Source organism: Dipodomys merriami, unplaced genomic scaffold (assembly GCF_024711535.1).
Source record: "Dipodomys merriami isolate MVZ:Mamm:240054 unplaced genomic scaffold, mDipMer1.0.p SCAF_1, whole genome shotgun sequence".
Classification (NCBI taxonomy): Eukaryota; Metazoa; Chordata; class Mammalia; order Rodentia; family Heteromyidae; genus Dipodomys; species Dipodomys merriami.
The window spans coordinates 32,060,112-32,079,458 of NW_027202270.1; the positions used below are offsets into that span (position 1 = coordinate 32,060,112).

Below are 19,347 nucleotides of genomic sequence, written 5' to 3' on the forward strand. Positions count from 1 at the left end.
CCTGCAATAACAAAGTAGTACAGCAAAAAAGCCAATGACAATGACTATCGTCCCTCCCAGTATGGCTGTAAGAAACACTGTGTGATAGGCAGTTATGTCCTTGGGATCTTCACTTATACCTGAATCTACATGGTCCAACATAAAGAAAGAAAACATACAGAAAATATTATTTCAGGAAAACTATTTGACTATGTCATGTCCTAGATAAGACAGACTGAATATAGATACACACTTCTATTGCTTCTTTTCCTCCCATAGCACACATTCCTGTCAGTGAAATTCAACGCCCGTACCCTTTGTAAATTCATCAACTGCTTTGCTTTTACCAATGACATGTGGACACCTTAAATGAGGTTGTATGGCATAAGTATGCTAAGTATGCTAAGTCATTCAAAAATGTGAACATTATATCCCACAGAGCCTCCAACCAGAGTTCTGAAATGTGGAAATATGCTAGATTAAACCAAGCTAAGCCCAGCAGAGTTTTGTTCAATCCAAAACATTCACACAAAGTAAAATGCAAACAGTGCCTGCTATGGCTAGCCACTGAGATAGAAAGAGTGTTTGCCACTGCATTAATGACTAGACTAGGCCAGAAATTTTATCTGGATGCTGAGATGCTACTATATTAAAAGGCCTAAAAAATGTGACAGTAGCCAAGCAACAATCAGGAATGATACTGCTTTTAGAAGTCAAAATGGTAACCTGTGCTATTGAAATAACCTGGGAGTGTTATCTCTAACTAATGTGAGCTATGTTTAAAGAGGTTCTGGGATTGAAGCACTTCAGTCTGTGGTATTTTGTTATAGTAAACTGAGCAGTCTAATACAATATCCAACTTTCTCAGTTTAAAAATAAGAAAATGAATACTAAGATGAACAAGTACCTACTTCAAATTCATCTGGTTAATTATAAGCAAAGTCAGACCAACTATCAAGTCATCTTTGCTTCTAGGATAAAGTATTGCTTTATTTGTGATCTGCTTACAGAATACATTTTTGAAAAGCATCACTAGAAGGTATTGACTCACACTAAGTGTAAATTTCATGATTCTATTTTACTGCTCTGCTTCACACAAAAGCTTTTCCAACAGGTATGCTACAACAGATTTTCAATCTGTTGTAGAAAATGACTTTAGCTTTGTAATTCATAAAACCCATCTTATGTAAATTGGTTCTTTGAGGCATATTTTTAGTGCAAGTACACATCTCTATAAAACCCACAAGTTCCTTGGGCGATTTTTATTAAAAATGACATAACTTAAACATTTTTCTTTTTCATCAGTATTTCATTATAGGTGCCAAAATAGAATGGGATAAGGAGAGACAGCTGGCAAAACTGCATGATACTTTGCATGATACTTTGCATCATTTAGAACAAAGGTGACCACTATCTGGTTTCCAAATAAATAATCTCACATGTACAAATCCAACAGAAAAAAAGATTATCTTTCTCCATTCTATATAGCTAATGGCTCATATTTCTCCAACTGAAATACTAAATATTGGTTTTATTGAAAAAAAAACTAACCCTAACCTTAACCCATGTTTCTTTGCATGGCTTAAAAGTCAAATGTTAGTACAAAATGAAAATAAAACTGTCATTACAAAACTTTTTCCAGCCAGGCACTGGTGACTCATGCCTGTCATCCTAGCAACTCAGGAGGCTGAGATCTGAGGATCATCGTAGTTCAAATGCCAGCCCAGCCTGGAAAGTTCATGAGACTCTTATCTTCAATTGGCCACCAGAAAACTGGAAGTGGCACTGTGGTTCTAAGTGGTAGAGAGCTATTCTTATGGAAAAAAGCTCAGGGACAGCACCCAGACCCTGAATTCAAGCCTCATAACCTATCCCCCCACCTCCACCCCCACCCCCACAAAAATGTTTTCCAGAAAAAAAACTAAGTCAAAAATAATATTTATAATAAAGTTATATGATGCAATAAGGCACAAAAACTAAACAAATAAAATGTACACTCCGGGTCTGAGAATATGGCTTAGTGGTGGAGTGCTTGCCCTAGCGTGCATGAAGCCCTGGGTACGATTCCTCAGTACCACAGAAAAAGCCAGAAGTGGCACTATGGCTAAAGTGGTAGAATGCTAGCCTTTAGCAAAAAAGAAGCTCAGGGACAGTGCTCAGGCCCCGAGTTGAAGCTCCGGGACTAGCAAAAAAAATGTATACTCCTAAATTATACTGGGAATTTATCTTTTTGAATATTTTAAAATTTTCTTTAAGTAGCTCTACAAAATAACTGCCATTAAACAAAACACCCTGATCTTTTTGTATGTTTGTTTGCATTTGGTTGTTTTCACATAAGTTTACACTATGTAGCCCAGACTGGCATTAAAGTTGTGATCCTCCTTCCTCAGTTTCCTGAGTATGGGGAACAAAGGTGTGCACCACCATGCTGGGTGAGACTATTTTTGACCAGCATGAATTAGGCAGGTAAGAGCTGCCTCTTACCTGGCAGCTAAAGCACTGAAACAAGAAAAAGAATCATCTCTGACATGATGAGGATGGAGGAAGGATATGAACACTCAACTTCCACTCCCAAACCTTCACTAAAACTAAAAGTTTTGCTTTACTTTTATTTTGTACTTATTCAAACAATGAGAACAATGAGACAGAAAGTTGAAAACCAAGAAACACTTCAATTTATGCCAGCAAACACCAGAAGAGCAAGAAACTAGTAGCAGGATAACAAACTGACCAGTCTAGTTTAGAGGAGGTTTCTTTATTCATTAAGATTTAATGGAGAAAATACATCATGTTTAGTTTTTTTAAAGAAATTTACTGAGTAAGATCAATGTAGGTTTCTCTATGTTTGCATTAGCTAAACAATTTGAAAACATTAACTATGAAAACAAAAATACTCATTTCTTTAGGAATATGTATAGGTCTCTTGTATTGGATATCACCTCCCACTCACCATCTGTTGAAAACATCATTTCCATTTTTGTTTGGCATATCACCTATCTTTTTGTCTGGACATACTATTATCCAAGAGTTTTTCCTTCTTCAGACTACTCAAGACCCAAGTATGGGCCAACCAGTCTTCATCTGTAGAATGTTCTATCACTGTTTGAGAAAAATACTTGAAAGGGCTGGAGTCGGCCATAACATAGCAGCCACATGGCAAAGACAGACAAGTCATCCTCTTATCTACCTACCCAGACCCTCTGGAGCTGCAGAGATTCCTGCCCTCTGGCTCCTGCTTCTTAGCCCTTCCTTCCTATATCCCTATAGAAATTATCCAAAATGTTTCTGTTGCTTGCAACCAAATACTATAAAGGGTCTAGATAGAATTTACTCATGAAAAAGTACACTAAAAAATATTCGTGTTGAACAAAATTCATGCTTCACACATTTATCAGACATTATGGCTACCTTATATCGTAGAGTTCATGGTCCTTAATCTTTTCTTGTACACATGAACTCAGAAAAGAAAAATCGGAGATAAAGGGATGAGATGTTCTTTCCAGAGTCATACAGCTAGTAAGTATATGCTATTTTTTTTCTTTTAGGAGACTTGAATTTATTACACCAGCAGGCCCTGAGGAGTTCCTCCTCCAAACTCTGAGAACGCCATTGACGAATAACAAGGTTAGATAGTGGGGTAGGGCTACCAGGGCAATTCTGGTTGCCAATAGGTAAGTTTAAACTAGGGGAGGAGGTTGCATAGGCAGGAACAAGTTAGGGTGGTACCGGAAGCTCAGAAGCTCGAGGCAGAAGGCCTGTTTATAGGAGGCAATCCCAGGATGTGGTAGTATGTAAGAATTTTACAGCCCTTACATTGATTACAGTTTGTTTACAAAGGGTGATTAATCTCCACCTGGGGCAGTTAGTGCTATGAGGTCAATTGTCCAATAGGGGTATTCCAGAATAGTCACATCCTGGAATTGACCATTCAGGGAATCCTTTCTCAATTCAGGTTTCTGTGCCTAGTGTCAGCCAACGTCCTTGACATTCCCCCCTTTTGATACCTTTTCTAGCAAGAATGAGCATGAATCTTCTGTGAGATTCATCATATTAAGTCTGCAGCATCTGCAGTTTGATGGCCTTAGCATACATTTAAAATAAGATAAAATAGAAACCAATTGATAATTCTAGAATGGTATCTGAATTGTTTTTAATTACTGAGTTTCATTTTCACAGTACCTCTAGATCCTGGAAGTGGAGCTGCTATCCAGTATCCCAGATGTGGTGCATCGTAAGTCCAAACTAAGTGATTGTTATGTTCTTTGACCACTCCCCAGCCATGATTTACCCAAGCACCTTAAAAGGAAGGTAAGTAAAAATCAAATAAAAATGTTAGTTATGCATCTTTAACACTAATAGGAGTTGCTGATAACCCATTGAATAATACTTAGTAGTAAAAAAAAGATACTAGATCTAACCGGCACCATCTTGGATAAGGAATTGAGTTTAACTGCCACCATCTTGTCTTCATGGTTGAGGACTTAACTGAATTCCTAGAGTCAGGGGCAGGGACTTGGACAATAGGTTACTGGACCTATCAGTCCTGTACCTTGAACTCTGCAGACTCTTGTGCTCTCTGTGACCCTGCTCCCTGACCATGACCCTGTTTAGGCCCGGACCAGTTCAGACACCAGGGTGTGCCTTACCTTGTGTCTCCTTACTCTCCTCAGGTCACTATAGCATCCCACTTCAGCTCTCCATTGGAGTTGATGTAGTTTGTTGGGATTGTTTTTTGCTCTTTCTTTGCTTTACTACTCTCATGACTCAGTTTTCTAACAGTGTTGAGTGTATTCAAGGCTGCAAGTTTTCAGGGGACATGTGTCCACCTGCAGTCACTGGCTTTTTAATAAAAGATTCCTGAGTCAACTTCTCAAAATGTGGCTTCTAAGTATGTGATTAGTGAAGTCCTACTTCAAGTCCTGTGTTCAATTTCCAGAGCCACCAAAACCAAATATATACATAAAGAGATACACATACATATACTGATTCATTAACAAATGGTTATCTGTCTTTTGTGCTGGGATTGTGATCAAATACTTCCAATATATGTCTTGTGACCTTATTGGGTTATGAAACATAATAATATAAATATGGTATTTCAGGACTAATTTTTTTGTCAGTCATGGGGCCTGAACTCTGGGCCTCAGCACTGTCCCACTACCACTTGAGCCATAGCACCACTTCCAGCTTTTTCTGCCTATGTGGTGCTGAGGAATCGAACCAGGGCTCAGGCATGCAAGGCAAGCGCTCTACCACTGGGCCACCTTCCCAGCCCAGGACTAAAATTTTTAAACTTAAAAGAATGCTATCTGTTCCAATAAAATTTTACCATCTGTAGAGAAAAGTTTATTTTTAAAGAGCTTATACGTATAAACACTACAACAAAGCTACTGATAAGTTTTGTGTATGTATTTTTTGTTGTATCAAATTATGTATTTCAAGTACAAAAGTAGTATTTTACTTGTGTTTATAATTGATATATGTATTTGTAGAGAAGAGTATGATAATTTGATAGTTGAATGGAATATCTAATATGAAAATCAGGGCATTTGGCATTTATATTTTTCCTAACATTTATGATTTTATGTGTTGAGAAGCTTTTTTTTTTTTTTAACTCAAGGCTAATGCTCTACCACTTGAGCCATAGCTCCATTTCTGGCTACTAGGTGGCTAACTGGAGATAAGTGTCTCATGGACTTCCCTGTCTGGATTGTCTTCAATCAATTATCCTCAGATCTCTTCTTCCAGAGTAATTAGGATTACAGGTATGAGCCACTATGCCAGTACTAGTTCTTTGTTTTTGAGGGTTTTTTTTTTCCTCTCTTACTTAGTCTCCTCAGCAAACCTACTAGGTAGGTATTGTTATTCTATTACAGATGAGAAGATTGACATGTAATAATAGCTCATTTGCTTTGTGAAGGCTCACAGATAGCTAGGAACAAGGCCTAGACATTTAAGAGCACATGTTCTTCCTTCCTACTTCTGTGTTTACGAGTTAGTGCTTTATGTTGTGTGTGATATAGTTTGGATCTGAAATATAACCCAAAAGCTCAGGTGTTATAAACTTGGTCCCTAACATGGTATTACTGGGAAGTGGTGAGGCCTTTAAAAGCTATGGCTACAGGAAGGTCTTTAGTCATTTGAAGCATGCCCTCCAAGGGGATTTCAGGACGCCAATCCCGTGTTCTTCCTCCTCTTTGCTTCCTAGCCCTGCAGTGGGTGTTTTTGCTCCTCCACAAAGCTCTCATCATGATGTGCTATATCACCACAGGCTAAAACAAAAGGGCTAACAAAATCGTGGATTGAAACTTCTAAAATTGTGAGCCCAAGCAACTTTTTTTTTTCCCAAGGTCGTGGAGGAAAGAAAGACCCTATGTTTGGGACTATGCTGGTGCTGCTGCTGCTTCTTTCTTCCTCCTCCTCCTCCTCCTCCTCCTCCTCCTCCTCCTCCTCCTCTTCCTGTTCTCTTCTTCCTCATCTTCCTCTTCATCCATGTCTTCTTCTTCTGTCTTCTTCCCTCCTCCTTCTCCTTCTCCTCCTCTTCCTTCTACTTCTATTTGTAATAGGGCTATTTCCTAATGCAAGTTTGACAGCCTTTATAACATTTGTGATAATTCTTTATATTTAAAGGTATGTCATTTTGTGCAAATGTCTATATCTGAATTCTTTTATCTAAGGTCAGAGATTGATATCTTTTATTTACTCAATAAATGTGAGAATCTTTTAACCTGTCTAGTTCTTTTGATTTTTATCATAAACTACAGACAACAGTTTCCTTACTATGCTATAGAACACTAGAACTAATTCCTCCTGTCTACTGTTGATATCTCTATTCCCATATTTATCTCAGCATTATTCACAATAGCTAAGATACTGAATTAGCCAGAGTGTCCATTGATAGATGAATGGGTAAAGAAAATATACACGATTGTTATTCAACCATAAAGGGATGAAATTTTGTCATGTGCAGAGAAATTGTCCAAATAGTTGTTTTTTTAATAAGATAGAGAAAGTTGGAATGATGAAAATGACTCAAGTGTCTGCCTTCAAACAGACACCAACTGCATATATATCAATTCAAATAGTTTGCTACTGGAAGTTCTTTAAAAACAGGCAACAACCATTTAAGACTCGGACAACTCATATTCTTCAGTGAATCCAAGGGCTATTTCTGTGGCTACCAGAAAAAAAGGACTCTTTTTGTCTCTAGCCTTCAACCTAGGTAAATATGCAGTAATAAAGGAAGATGCTTACGTAGAGGGAAAAGATTATATGAAAGGCAAAATGAGCCCTGAATAATCATCAAGGCTCTGTAGCAGACCTGCCCACCCCCTCACACACACACCCTCCACGCACACTTCTGGACTCATTCCCCCCCACACACACACCCTCCACGCCCACATCTTTTTTTCTTCTGGTAACTTAGACTCCCACCTTGTTTACATGAGAACATACACAAGGGAATCTGAGTGGGGAAGTGCTGGTGTACTTGCTTCAAGGAACTAGAACACAGGAAAAAATATTGGTGCCTCAAGTTGTTTGGGGAAAAGAATAACTCTTCTTGTTTTTAATAAAACACTGTTATTTACTTTCATGAAACTGACACTTCTCAACAAGCTTTTGGGTAAGCTCATATGACCTACTAAAAACTCCTGAGCACAAATAAAAACTTTTGTATGTCAGTACTGGGGTTTAAACTCAAAGCTTTGCACTCTCACTTGACTTTTTCTCTCAAGGCTGATGCTCTACCATTTGAGCCCACACCTCCACTTCTGGTTCTTTGCTGGTTAATTAAAGATAAATGGGAAGACTTGGAAAAAATGATATTAAGTGAAGTAAGCCAGGCCAGGCCCAAAGAAACATAGGTCCCATGGTTTCCCTTATTTGCAATAACTAGTCTGAGACAAGCAGAAAAGGTCAGATAAGTTGATGTTGGGTGAAATGAACCCCAAGATAAGTATTTAAATATTTTTTCTTTCTTGTGATTGTTTCTAACATATTTATAAGATGATTTCTTTGTTGCTCTGTATGTCCTTCCCCCATGGTATAACCCCTGCTTTCATTGTATTTGATGTTGATATAATTTGTGGAGGGAAAGGAAAAAAAAAACGTTTAAATGTGGATACAGGTAGACCCATTGCAACAATGAGATGTACAAGACGTTAGGTTGAAAAACAAACTTTACGACTTTGGCTGGGGGGAGGAGGGGACAGGGGAGGGGGAGATGGGAAGGGTTGGGAAGGGGAAACAAAGGAGGAGGCAACAATGCTTGATAAGAAATGTATTCATTACCTTGCTCATGTAATTGTAACCCCACTGTATGGTATTTTCACAATAAAAAAAAGAATCTCACAGACTTTTCTACCCAAACTGGTATCAAATCAGGATCCTTGGACCTCAGCCTCCTGAGTAGCTAAGATTATAGGCATGAACCATCAGTCTCTGGCTTTTTTTAATTTTTTTTCCTCTTTATTTTTTTATTGTCAAGATGATGTATAGAGGGATTACAGTTACATAAGTAAGATAGTAAGTACATTTTTTGTCAAACTTGTTACCCCTTCCCTCATTTTTCTCCTACTTTCCCTCCTCCCCAACCCCCCCCCCAAGTTGTACAGATCATTTCCAACATATTGTCTTGTGAATATTGCTGTTGCATTGGTTCCCCCCTTGACCGTTGTCTCACCATTTTGTTGTTCCCCTTCCCTTCCCTAATTCAGATAGATGTATATACAATGCCAGGGTACCAAAATCAAATACAGTGACAACCGGGGATAACCATAGGGGGCAGAACACAGAAAAGAAAACAAAAAAATCACATAGTACATTAAAAACAATAACCAATAAGAAACCTTCTTGTGTCCATGTCTTGGAGTTCTCTTATAAGGTCATATGTACGTAGCTATTGAGCTATTCTTCTCATCTGCCAAGAATATCCTAGACATACACTAATTATTGCAAATAATTCTTTTTAATCGCTCAAAACCACTGCCTCCAAACACTGGAGGAAGGAGGGAAGCACTCTGGTGTTTCTAGAACACACATTGCCATCATTTCCCCCACTGTATATTTACATAAAGCTAAGTTCAGTCACTAACAAAGAGCATCATATTTGTAAGGTTACTGACAAAGCACTCAAACATTCAAAAGGAAACACTCATGTAATTTTTATCTCACGAACATACCTGTGTTCATATCGAATGTCCAAGCAGGTATGCGATCACCCCTGTGGACGTGATCCGCATGTAGGAGAGGGAGTGAGACTTGAATGGAGCCATCCACCTTTAACTCCTTCCCTCCAGAATATATTTTCACACATATTGCAGCAAGAGGAGTCAATTCAATGCTTTCAAAACCTAAAAATGGGGACACAATCATGTATAAATGGAGACTGTATTTTAGGCAAGAAATTATTATGAGTCTAAAATATCAAGTTCTTCTATTTCCACAGTATTATCCATTCTCATTTCAAATAGCTGAGAGAGCCATATCTAGGAATTGTTTTTTTTTCCTTTCACACTTTTTTTTTAATTGTGAAAATACTGTACAGAGGGGTTACAATTACATGAGCAAGGTAATGAGTACATTTCTTTACAAGCATTGTTGCCTCCTCCTTTGTTTCCCCTTCCCATCGCTTCCATCTCCCACCACCCCACGCTCCTCTGGGCCAAAGTTGTAAAGATCATTTTCGACCTAACGTCCTGTACATCTCATTGTTGCAATGGGTTCACCTGTATTCCTATTTAAATGATTTGTTTTTTCCTTTCCCCTCCACAAATTATACCAACATCAAATACAATGAAAGCAGGGGTTATACTGTGGGGGAGGGACATACAAAGCAACAAAAAATCATCTTATAAATATGTTAGAAACAATAGCAAGAAAAAAAAACATTTGAGTCCTTATCTTGGGGTTCATTTTGCCTAACATCAACTTATCTAACCATTTCTGCTTGTCTCAGACATATACCAGTTATTGCAAATAAGGGAAACCATGGGATGTATGTTTCTTTGGGCTTGGCTTACTTCACTTAATATGGTCTTGTTTGTGATCATTTGGGTATCTACAAATTTCAGGCGATACCTATCAATATTCCAACCTCATTCTTCAAGGAAATAGAAGAGGCAATCCAAAATTTCATATGGAACAATAAAAGACCCTGAATAGCAAAAACGATCCTTAACAGAAAGAATAGTGCTGGAGAAATATCAATACCAAATTTCAAACTCTACTACAAAGCCACAGTAATCAAAACAGCTTGGTACTGGCACAAGAACAGACCTGCGGACCAATGGAATAGGATTGAAAACCCAAAAATGAACCCACAGACGTATAGCCATCTAATCTTCGATAAGGGAGCTAAAAAAAATAGAATGGAAGAAAGACAGCCTCTTCAGTAAATGGTGCTGGCAAAATTGGTTAACTACTTGTAGAAAACTAAAGCTAGATCCTTATATATCACCCTGCACCAGAATCAACTCCAAATGGATCAAAGACCTTGGAGTCAAAGCAGACACTCTGAAAACATTACAGGATGGAATAGGAGAAACCCTAGGTCTCCTTGGTACAGGTCCAAATTTTCTTAATAGAGACCTAGAAACACAACAAATCAAAGAAAGGTTGGACAAATGAGATTGCATGAAATTGCAGAGCTTCTGCATGGCAAAGGACATAGCTAGCAAGATCAATAGAAAGTCCACAGATTGGGAGAAGATCTTCACTAGCCACACAACGGACAAGGGTCTCATATCTAAAATATACCTGGAACTCAAAAAAGTAAATCCCCAACAACAAATCCTCAAAGAAACAACTGCCCAATAAATAAGTGAGCTAAAGACTTACAGAGAAACTTCTCTGAAGAAGAAAGAAGGATGGCTAATAGACACATGAAGAAATGCTCAACTTCTCTAGCCATAAAAGAAATGCAAATCAAAACAACATTGAGATAGCACCTCACCCCAGTTAGAATGGCTATAATCAAGAACTCTAATAACAACAGATGCTGGAGGGGATGTTGCCAAAAGGGAGCCCTACTGCATTGTTGGTGGGAGTGTAAACTTGTTCACCCACTTTGGAAAGTAGTATGGAGGTTCCTCAAAAGTTTCCACATAGGAATTGTTTTTTAAACATAACTTCAAAGTAGGTCATAGATACAAGTTAAACAAGACAGCGTTGACCAATCAGTATGTGTGCAAGTTACTTCATTATCTCCATCATCTCACTTAAGAACACCGGTACCCAACTCAGTATTTTTGAAAAAATATCATCAAGAAAGCACATCCATTATATCATAGCCAAAGGCTGCACTGCACTTCACCATCAATGCAGGTGCAACATCTGGCCTTTTATCTTCCCAGCAGTTCTAGAACCAATAGACACACATGTGCTCCGCATGAAGAAAGGATTCTTGTTCAAAATACAATGTTTAATGGGTAAAAATGGCAATTCCATAAAAAACAATCTGAAAAGACATTTCCATTAATTGAAAATAATGTATGCCAATGACTATTCTCTCAACTTCCATAAAAAGGAATCGCTTAAAAGTATTCCAATTTGAGGGCTGGGAAGGTGGCTCAGTGGTAGAGCACTTGCCTTACATGCATGAGGCCCTGGGTTCGATTCCTCAGCACCACATAAGCAGAAAAGGCCAGAAGTGACACTGTGGCTCAAGTGGTAGAGTGCTAGCCTTGAGCTGAAGAGCTCAGGGACAGTGCCCAGGCCCAGAGTTCTGACCCCATGACTGGCAAAAAAAAAAAAAAAAAAGTATTCCAATTTGTGCTTCAAAAGTGGCATGTTGTCTCCAAAACTTACGTGAAAATTAAATTTCCAATAAGTAATTAAATATCTAAACAAATTATATCTGAGGAAAGATTTATGTACTGATGTTTCTTATAATCATTATTACATATCAGAACACCCTTAGGAAGGAGGGGATAATAATGACTCCCAAAAATCAGGAATTATTCCCAGTTCTGTTCTCTACAATATGTGGAGCCCTGCTTTTCAAGTCTTAATCAAATTTGTGGGAAAAGAATGAGTTGAGTGAATTGAAAGAATGAATTCATAACATCTAAATTTTCTCTCTAGTCAGAGAAATCCAGGAAAAGCACTGAGACAGTATGTGTAAACACCACTACTAAACAAACCCTGCACAGAGTGTTTTTTTATTTAAATAAAGTATTACATAAAAAAGTATTTTGTATGTAAAGAAAATCAGCAGTATCTGTAAACAATTCAGATTAAATTTGTTTGGGTTCTGTAAAAAAATTATTACACTATATAATAACTACAACGCACCTGGTTTGTTGAGAGTAATTCCAGTTGTATACAGAAAATTGTCCACTTTCAAAAACTGTTGTAGGACTGTGAGATAGCCAGTAACGTTGCTAATGTGATGGTTGTCAGGAAGTTTAATTAAGGCTTTTGAAAACTGAACACTCGGTTGAGATTTGGCATCTGGAAAAAGGAAATCTCATTAATGAATAGCTGAAACAAAGGCATGTGAAGCATTACATCATTGGTCAGGACATTTTACTTTAAAGTAGTTACAATTATTTCTAAAAGTTGTCTAATGTGTTTCTAACATTTCTAAATCTTCTCGCATGATTATGACTTTAAATTCAGAAATGAATAAGAAACTTTCCTCATTTTAGACTGAACAATGCATCTTTGCAGAAAGGTCTGCCTGAGTTTGTTGCCCAGAATATCTTCATCCTTCATTGGATTTCACTCTAAGGGATCACACACTGACCATTTTTAACCCCACTTGGAATTTCATTTCTGTAACAGCAGTGGAGTTGACAGCATTCGCCAAAATAGGCTGAAATCCATCCAAGCATCTTACTATTCTCTTAGCCAAAGTGATGTGTTCAATAATGGGCCTTGTCCCAGTTAATAAGATGTACTGTGAGTTTTCTTTGGACTTAGCAGACACTTTCTTGTTTACTCCAATGGATTTTATCTAAGCAAGTATACAGCTAAGAGTTTCAATAACCATCTGTGACTAAAAATGAGAGCTTGTTAGAAAATGGAGGAAATGCTCAAAGCATGAAGCGGGCACAGTGGCTTGTGTTCCTGTAATCTTAGCTACTAGGTAGGTAAACATAAGAAGGATGATAGTTCAAGGGTACCCCAGCCAAAACAGTTTGCAATACCCATCATACACAGCCAATGAAAAGCTGGGAACATGAAGGAATACTTCAAGAGGTAAAGTGCCAGCTAAGTAAGTAAGCTGAGAAAGGGTGTGATACTGGCAAAACAAAGAAAGAAAATTTAAAAATCAAAAGCATCCAGGCACTGGTGGCTCACATTTGTAATCCTAGCTATTCATAAGGCTGAAATCTGAAGATCGTGATTCAAAGCCAACCCAGGCAGGAAAGTCCATGAGACTCTTACCTCCAACTAACCACCAAAAAACTAAAAGTGGAGCTATGACTCAAAGTGGTAGAGTGTTAGCCTTGAGCGAAAGAGCTCAGTTACAGTTCCCTGGCCCTGAGTTCAAGCCCCATTAATAACTACAACAAAACACCAACAACAAAAGGGGTCAAATATAGTCTAGTTTAAAATGGGAATGTCAGCTTAATGATTGTAAATAACAGCATATTTAAAAAGAAAATAAATCAGCGGGGTGCTGGTGGCTCATGCCTGTAATCCTAGCTACTCAGGAGACTGAGATCTGAGGATCACAGTTCAAAGCCAGCCAGGGCAGAAAAGTAATGTGAGACTTTTATCTCCAATTAACCACTCAAAAACAGGAAGTAGAGCTGTGGCTCAAACTGGTAGAGCACTAGCTTTGAGCCAAAGAGCTCAGGGATAGTGTCCAGGCCCTGAGTTCAAACCCTAGAACTGAAAAAAATAAATGAAGGAAAGAAAAAGAAATAAAAGATACAAAAATTTCCTACAAGTGAAAACATGTGCTCTTTGCAAAACATACAGTTGTTCTTCTGAAGATTTTGTACATTCCTAGAGTCATGATTTTTCCTCTTCTTTTTACTATAAACATATTAATACATTGCTCATATTTCTATTGTATAAAATGAGCACCTTTCTGATCAAATACTTTGTGAAAGTTAAAAAGTGAAAAAGTATATGTATCATTACCACAAACATCCATCCTTTCTTACTTGCTTCTACGAATAGGTGGCCTCTTGGGAGATAAGGCAACAAAGGAAGTGACTGAGGAACTCAGAGGTCTCAGGATGTTTTCCTGGGCACCTGCCAACCTGTAACCAGTACTGTCCAGACTAATGAACACACCTCACTGCTTGGCATTGGTGGCAAAGGTGTGGCATAGACACACTCACATTCACATCAATCCATGTCATGCCAGCAGAAATCGTGATTTCTAACAGGTTTGAAGAAGCCAGTGAAGTGTTAAGACTATGTCAAAACAAGGCAGAATTCATAAAGTCTTAGCAGCTGGAAATATGCCCCTGTGTGGGCATGCGGTTCTTATTTACTATGCATCCCTTCACACACAGCTGCGCATCCTCCATTCACCAGCTAAATCAGTGGTTCAAAATTCTGCCAAAAGTCCAGACATCTCAAGAGTATCTGCAGCCTCACTCAATAGATTACTCCAAAATTAATCAAGTGCTAATTCAACTTTTTCCCAAACAGTTGGAAAAACGTATTTGCAAGAGTAAAGTACTCTTAATAGTTTAAAAACAAAATGGCTTCAAAGTGAAGAGCACTTCTTCAGAAACAATTGTTTGTCAGTTGTAAAGCTATTATTGGTTAAGTGGTAAACAAGTGAGATTGCCAGAGGTTTCTTCTAAGCACCATTAAGAGGCATGGGGAGATAAAAGAATGTTTGTTCATTCCTTTGTCACCTTGGTGGCTGGTGAAGAGGAAATGAAATCAGTCCTCAAAATAAGGCTTTGTGCACTCTTTCCCTTGGGGTGTACAAACAAGGAAAATCATGGCTTCCCAACAAGCACATAGCTACCCAAGGTTAGGCTTCTCCCTCCAGCAGCAAGGCTAACCCAGGAAGAATGGCTCACAACTATAACATTCCATAGGTCAGAGTGACATGTGTTCTGTCCTTTTCCACCACCTACAAATGTTCCTTGTGAGAGATGTGATTAGACAGAAGGACAGACAGAAGTAATTTGTGTAATTCCCATCATCTAAAGTCAAATGTTTCCATAGCAGAGGGTAAGTGACCTAGTAAAAATGAAAACTATTTCCAGTACACAAAAAACACATACTCTTAGAGTAGGATAAGGACCAGTTTAGATCAGCTTACAGTCAATACTAAACATCACTGATCAATTCTGATTTTTCCCGTTATAAATGAGATTGATTCATCTCCATAATAACCCCTATAGTTTCTAATTAAAAAGAAGAAATGCACTTACCAGCTAATTTTCCAGTAATAAGAACAGTGTCTTCAAATAGCCATATATTTGCTTGGCTTTGTGGGAACAAGGAAAGTGTAACTGATGAATAAACTGTGAAATGTAACACAATTAAAATAGTTAATGTGGGGGACAACACTGGGGCAAATACAGTTCTGCTACAGAAGTTCTAAGTAATGGGGTGGAGGAACAAAATGATAAAAGCAATGTAAAACAAAGGAAGAATAAATATAAAATATGATGGGGGGAAACACAATAAAAGTTACAATTTTACTGATCTTTTCCATTTTAAATAGTAGTTGATACACCAATGTAATGAATGATGGGCAATAATGGACCTACATATAAATAATCCTGCTGTTAGCTGCCTGAATAACTTGTTATTTTTTTCTATATAGTTATTTCCTATTTAGTTCTTAAGCCTGTTTTGTTTTGTGATGCTACTGAAGCTTGAACTCAGGACCTGAGCACTGTCCCTTAGCATTATTGTTTAAGGATGGTGTTCTACCTCAAGAGCCACAGCTTAACTTCCTGCTTTATTGTGGTTAACTGAAGATAAAAGTTTCACAGACATTTCTGGCTGGGCTGGCTCTGAACTGCAATCCTCAGCTCTCAGTCTCCTGAGGATGACAGCCACCAGTGTCTGGAATGAATTTTTTTCTTTTCTTCATTGACTCAAAGATCCTCAGGGAAGACTACATCCACTCTTCATTTTTAACTTCCCACACAGAGCACAAGACTCTTCCACAGTGTACAATTGCCAAATGGACTTGCAGTTGGCAGAGGCAGAAACTAAAACTGTTATCCAGTCATGTTGAGTAGTAATACAGGATGGGCTAAGCCTGCCAAGGAGAGTAGGTGCCTGGAAAAACCTGTGAGACAAGGAAGTGCAGATCTCCTGAAATAAGACTAAATTATTTCAAGACCAGGGCCTAGAGTTGTAACAAAAGACCATTATAACCAAGAACAAATGAAATGAACAACCCTATCAAAAACAAGTCACCAACAGCATATGTTTCCATGTGGATTTCCTCCTCTGTATATATGTAAGGGTTTAGTAAATGAATAGCAATAGCACAGTATTCACAAATCTCTTAGAGGATAAAAACTTGCACAGAAGTACATTTAGTATTTAGTATTAAAATGAGTTTTAAGGAAAAAATACTGTGTATCTGATGATGGGTGATAGTAAAATGAAATACACCTTTATTCTTTATTTCTGTAGAAAAAAATGAGTTACCAAATAAAACTTGGATTTCAGAATCCAATAACATTTAGACTCATGGATTTATTTAAATTGGAGAGGAGGTGGTAGAGTCACAGCTTGGACTTCAAGATGATATATTCAATATTTTCTAAGTCACAGGTAGCTAAAAAGGAACCATCCTGACAACTTTTTAAGGCTTCAAAGCCTGAAGAGAATCTTTATGAACCTCACTAAAACTTATATTCAACTTTCTTTTCACTTAATTTTTTTCTTCCTACAAAATGGGTGTTAAGTCCACTATGAAAATGTTGAGATACACAAAACAGGTTTTAAAAAACATCATAACCATTGCAAACCACTACCAAGACAACCATTAATAATATCTTGTATAATTCTTTACTGACATTTTTTCTTATAACTTGTTTTTTGCCAGTACTGGGAACTGTATTTATTAATGTACAACAACCCACTCCTTCCTTTTGTCATTTTTTCCCTTGGTTTCTTCTTCTTTTTCTTTGAGTGAATGGTTTTGCATAATTTCTTTGTCTTTTTTAAAAAGTAAAGCATTTAAACCATCAATTTATGTCAAGTACAACCCTATTCTGATTTTATTCGCTTTCCATCTTATTTCTTATTAAAATTTAAATAATGGCTCAAGAATTCAAATGTTCCAATATGAAACCAAATATTTGTTTCACCAAATAAGAATCCTCATAAGAAAAAAGGAAACTGGTTACCTAATATATCAACCTTCAACCAATACTTTGGTATTCTGCACAGCACATCCTTCCCAAAGTCCAATCAGTCCCTCTGCATACTACCAATGCTGCCTTCACTACATCCTTTGTGTTCCTCTGTACTTCCATTTCCTGTCTTACTACAGGTGTTGTTATTGTAAACAGAATCCCAATCAACTCCCTGGCCAACCTCTCCAGATCCAATTTAGCCCTCTGATGACCAGCAGCACAGCAATACACACTTAAAAAAAAAAAAAAAAACTAGTTTCTAAACAACTTAGTCCCCCTGTGCTAAGAATCTACGGAAACTACCTGATTTTGAATATAAATCCAAATGATTGCTTCCTTTTTGGGGGGCGGGGTGTTGGTGGTGGGGCTTGAACTGAGTGCCTGGGTGCTGTCACTCACTCTTTTTGCTCAAGGCTAATGCTCTACCACTTGGCCACATTACTACTTCAGGTTTTTTGGTGGATAATTGGAGGTAAGAGTCTCAGACTTTCTTTCCCAGGCTGGCTTTGAACACCAATCCTCAAGTCTCATCTCCTGAATAGCTAGGATTACAGGCATGAGCCACCAGTTCCCGGTGTTTGCCTTTTACATCTATCTATCCAAGCCTAATTTCTCAGTACCCCTTTGGACACACCAGGGTCCAACTCCCAGTGCTATGTGCAGACAAGTTCATGCTCAGGATCCCTTCAATCCTCTGCAGAAGGAAAAGGCCTTCATAATTCCTATAGCTTAAAGGTTTATGTCTCCCTAAATTTATAAGTTGGACTTCTAGCCTCCATAATAGCATTATGTGGGACCTCCAAAATAGCAATTAGATCAAGAGAACAGTGCCTTCATGAATATGGTTTGTCCCCCAAAATAAACAAATCGATTAAACATGGCACCTTGAATCCTACCTGCAATCTCATCATTTGAAGCTAAAGCAGGAAGATTGCGATTTTGAGGGCATGCTGGTCTACTTAACAAGACCCTGTAACATTTTTCAAAAAATAAAAAGGGAAGGGCAAGGGAATGGAGGGAAAACTGAAAACAAACTCTATTCCAAGGAACTCATTTGCCGATTATACCAGTAAGGACACAGTACAAAGCAAGCCTTCATCAGACACCAAATCTTCTACTAGAAATATGATCTTGGACACTCTAACTTACAGAACTGTAAGAAAGGAATTAATGTTTATAAACCACACAGTTTTAGGTGTTTTTTCTTTATGGTAGCCAAATGGACTAACTGTGCTCTTCGAACTGGATCTCCCTTCTAACTTCATCATAAGGACTTCCTTTATAAGCTAATTAATATTCCCAGTCTCGGTGCTCTCTTATAGAAATAGTTATCCCCAAAACAAGGGGGATCATTTACCCTTAGTAAGCCAAGACACTGTTTAATTGCTTACTTGGCATTCTTCCGGTCTTCCAAGGCAGAGGTGTCAACACATAGCCATCTTTATAAGCAATAATGGTTAAGCTGAGGCCTAATTTATAGGGCACTTTTATCAACACTGCTCCATTGTTTTTAGTTACTGTGGAGTTGGTCTTCGTGTAGTTTACAAATACTTCGACAACTGCTTGACTCAGGTACTGACGGCTGATGATGTCATTCACCTGGACTTTCAGCATAAACACAGACACTGCAAGAGAAAAAGTTAGGAATTGGGATATATCACTTGAAAGTACATCACTATCCTTGAAGAGTCATTAAAAAAATGTGAGTAACAGGGCACACTGTTTTTAAATTTAGAAAATATATAGCTATAGATGGATGAAAAAAAAAGCTAAGAATGTTCTCATAAATTCATTATCCTTCCTAAAACTACATATACATTTATTATTTAATAATCACTTTACTGTTAATTTTTTCCTATCAATTTAAGAGAAGAAAGTAGACTAGTGAAAAACAAAAGGGAGTTTTCCTCCTCAAGTAAACATATTTCCACTCTGTCTTGTTTATTCTAATGCTATCAAGTTATCCAGATTTAATACTAATTTCAAACATAGTCTAAGACCTTAAAATAGTCATCTAAATAAACCTGTGAATGCATAGCTAGTACCTTTATTTTCTTCT

General features: G+C 37.8%; 1 protein-coding gene across 1 annotated transcript in view; it reads right to left on the minus strand.

Moving 5' to 3' along the window:
- Positions 1 to 19,347, minus strand: part of Fam171b (family with sequence similarity 171 member B) — a 68,551-nt gene that overhangs the window by 5,049 nt on the left and 44,155 nt on the right. Inside the window, exons 2-7 of the mRNA XM_070019513.1 lie at positions 18,680 to 18,913; positions 15,336 to 15,428; positions 12,274 to 12,432; positions 9,162 to 9,332; positions 4,159 to 4,275; positions 2 to 125 (exon numbers count right to left, since the gene is read on the minus strand). Of these exons, the coding sequence (XP_069875614.1) occupies positions 2 to 125; positions 4,159 to 4,275; positions 9,162 to 9,332; positions 12,274 to 12,432; positions 15,336 to 15,428; positions 18,680 to 18,913 (898 nt within the window). The remainder of the gene's footprint in view (position 1; positions 126 to 4,158; positions 4,276 to 9,161; positions 9,333 to 12,273; positions 12,433 to 15,335; positions 15,429 to 18,679; positions 18,914 to 19,347) is intronic.